The sequence below is a fragment of the Myotis davidii genome, unplaced genomic scaffold, assembly GCF_000327345.1.
Source record: "Myotis davidii unplaced genomic scaffold, ASM32734v1 scaffold1509, whole genome shotgun sequence".
Taxonomy (NCBI): domain Eukaryota; kingdom Metazoa; phylum Chordata; class Mammalia; order Chiroptera; family Vespertilionidae; genus Myotis; species Myotis davidii.
The window spans coordinates 777381-780360 of record NW_006299480.1 but is presented as its reverse complement, the minus strand read 5'-3'; the positions used below and the strand labels follow the sequence as shown (position 1 = coordinate 780360).

The 2980-nt window shown below is 65.9% G+C and overlaps 1 protein-coding gene across 1 annotated transcript in view; it reads right to left on the bottom strand.

Annotated features, from left to right (window-relative positions):
* Positions 1 to 2980, bottom strand: part of MROH6 (maestro heat like repeat family member 6) — a 7629-nt gene that overhangs the window by 4387 nt on the left and 262 nt on the right. Inside the window, exons 2-6 of the mRNA XM_015571380.1 lie at positions 2297 to 2479; positions 1480 to 1756; positions 1145 to 1297; positions 873 to 1027; positions 6 to 107 (exon numbers count right to left, since the gene is read on the bottom strand). Of these exons, the coding sequence (XP_015426866.1) occupies positions 6 to 107; positions 873 to 1027; positions 1145 to 1297; positions 1480 to 1756; positions 2297 to 2479 (870 nt within the window). The remainder of the gene's footprint in view (positions 1 to 5; positions 108 to 872; positions 1028 to 1144; positions 1298 to 1479; positions 1757 to 2296; positions 2480 to 2980) is intronic.

Here is a 2980-nt window from a genome sequence, read left to right as displayed (position 1 = left end):
CCTGCTGGGGTCCCGCCCTGCCCTTCAGCGCCCACAGCAGCTGCACCAGCACCTGCCCGTTCACACGCTGGTTCCGGCTCAGGCTGCGCCACAGCTCGGCGGCGGCCCTGGGGGCACGGGGTTCATGAGACTGGGTCCCTGCTGGTGTACCAGGTCAGGGTGGGGGTGGCCACTGAGACTCCAGCAGGGGAGGAGCTGGTAAACCATCCCGCCCCCCGCATGCACCCCCAATTCCAGAGGAACAAGGTCAGTGGCATCTGTGTAGGCCGTTCGCAGCCGGGTGGGCGGGAGCAGCTTGAACCCTGTCCCGCAGCGACAGAGAGACACCAGCACCACAAGCACCCACATAGCCCTGGCGGGGGCTCAGGGGTGGAGCATCATCCCGTCCAGTAACCAGTAAAAGAGTTGAGGGTTCGATTCTGGGTCAGGGTACATACCTAGGTTGTGGGTTCTGTCCCTGGCAACCAATCAATGCTTCTCTTTCCCACTGATGTTTCTCTCTCCCTCTCTCTCTCTCTTTCTCGTCTATAAACAACCTCGCGTGAGGATTTAAAAAACAACACTCCTGTGGAGACTTGTAACCAGATAACTTCTGGAGCCGATTAAACCAAAGAGCCAGGGGTGTTGGGCACAGAAGGCACTCAGCTGGCTGGCCCCCCGCCCCAGGCTGGGCCCAGGGGCGACCAGGAGAGAAAATCCAGGCCCCAAGCCAGGAACCCAGTGCCCAGGTCCGAGGGGGATGGGTAGGAGGTCCGGCCCCATCACAACCTGCCCCCTGGGGCCAGACTCCACCGACAGGTGAGGAGGAGGAGGAAGCTGCGTGGGGACAGGCATGGGCTGCAGCCCTGGCGAGTGGGCGGGGCGGGAGTTACCGGTCCGGGGGCAGTGAGCAGGGCAGCAGCGCGCCCACCACGTCCCGAGCGTGCTCCAGGGCCAGCGAGCTCAGCACCCGCAAGGCCGCTCGCCGGGGCCTCCCCTCGGCCAGGCTGGGCACCTGAGCCAGCAGCCCCAGCACCAGGGCGTGCACCTGGCGTGGAGAGGCAGGTGTCAGTGACCCTGGATGGACGTCCCCTCTGCCTCTCCTACCCCCACCCCTCGAGGGGACCAGGCAGGAGCCTTGGGGGCAGGAAGGGCTGGGGCTCACCTGGTCCTCCAGCCGCTGCCCCCGGGCTTCCAGGGCTGAGGATAGAGTGAGCGCTGTCGCCTGTGTCCCTGAAAGGCCAGCCTCTTCCAGGCAGGCCGCCATGTACAGCGCCAGGTCAGAGAGGGCCCCCTCCTCCCAGGAGCTCTGGGGGGCCTGGAGCGGGTGGGTGGGGTGTATGAAGTCCCCTTGCCTCTCCCAGTCCTCCCCCAACCCCCACCCCATGAAGTCCCTGCCCTCTTGTTCCTCAGAGCAGCTCCATGCCTGCCCCCAGCTGCCCCCCTATTCAGATCCCTGTCCCCCAGGCCACCCCCCAGCTTTCCTTCCCTCCCACTCACCTGATGGGCCCCCTCAGGGGCTGGCTCCTGCCCATGGGGAGGGGAGTGGGTCTCCCCGGCAGCTGTGGGGGTGGCTGCGACTACACCTCCAGGCTCTGCCTCAGGTTGGAGCTCAGGTTGGGGCTGAGGGCCCTGGGGAGGGGGTCCAGTGGGCTGCCCCTGGTTGGCCTGGATCCCCTCAGCCAGAGCTGTCAGGGTGAGGGCCCCCACAGGGCCTCCCCGGGGGCCTAAACTTTCCCTAAGCCCAATTGATTTGCTTGAGGTTTTGAGGTAGAAGCTGGGCAGAGGGGATGAAGTAGGTGGTGAAGGTCAGTTTTTCTTGCTAATTGTAGGGTTAGAGCCTCTTAGAACCACACACCCCCAGCCATGGCTGCCACACAGCCCTTCGCAGGCCCGGCCACAGCACCGGCCACGGGTCCTCCCCGGAAGTCATGCCTGAGCCTGACCTAGAAGCAGCTCTGGGCGGGCGGGGCGGGGAGGCGTGGTGGTGTGTGAGCCTCTGCTCCAAGTATGTAGGGGGTTGGGGAGCCACATAGGTGTCCCCGGGCTTGGTGCCCCTGGACAGACCCAGTGGCCGGCCTGGCCCACGGGTGGTGAGTGGCCTAAAGCCCTGGGCCCAGGGGAGGGACAGGACTCCCAGGAGGTGGTCCATCTGCAAGGGGAGGGCCAGAAGGACCCTTGACCCTGACCTCAAACCCCGCTGGGCAGGGGACCCTGGCAGGTGTGGACGCCCGAGGAGGCCCCAGCAGGTTCTAGCAGGCTGGGCCCAGCCCCGGGCTGAGTCAGGTCCAGGCTGAGTCACTGCATTCTGACCCACCTGGACATCCTGGGGGCAGGGTGACGAGAGCCGGCACCACCTCTGAGCTTGGGGCAGCCCTGGGGCAGAGCGCCCGGGGCCGGGGGAGCTGCACCTGCTGCCTCCCCAGCACCTCGCAGGGTGACCTTCAGGGCCCTGGACGGTGTGAGGTGCCCCTCCCCCCCGTGCTGGACCTTGGGGTTCCTGGGAAGTGAGCACACAGCCAAGAAGTGGTGGCTGGAGGGACCTGGTTCTGTGGCTGGTGTCTCCGACCCTCCACCGTCACCTTAGCCCAGCGACAGGGCAGGCATCGCCCAGGCTGACCCCGGAGCCGGAAGAGCTGGTTGGGCCAAATACCTGGCAGTGGAAGTGCTGGGGAAGCGCCCCAGGCAGCACGCCCCACGCCCTGGCCGCCCGCCCTGCACCTACTGCTGCTCAGACGGGAGGCCTGGGCCTTCCCTGTGTCCCGCAGCCCAGACCCTCCTCCTGTGCACTTACTTCGTGTTTTTCTTACACTTCTATTGATTCCGGAGAGGAAGAGAGAGGGAGAGAGAAACATCCACGATGAGAGAAAACCACTGATCAGCTGCCTCCCGCACGCCCCCCACTGGGGATCGAGCCGCAGCCCGGGCCTGTGCCCGGACGGCAATGGAACCACAACCGCCTGGTTTAGGGCGATGTGCTCAGCCACCGGGTCCCGCCGGC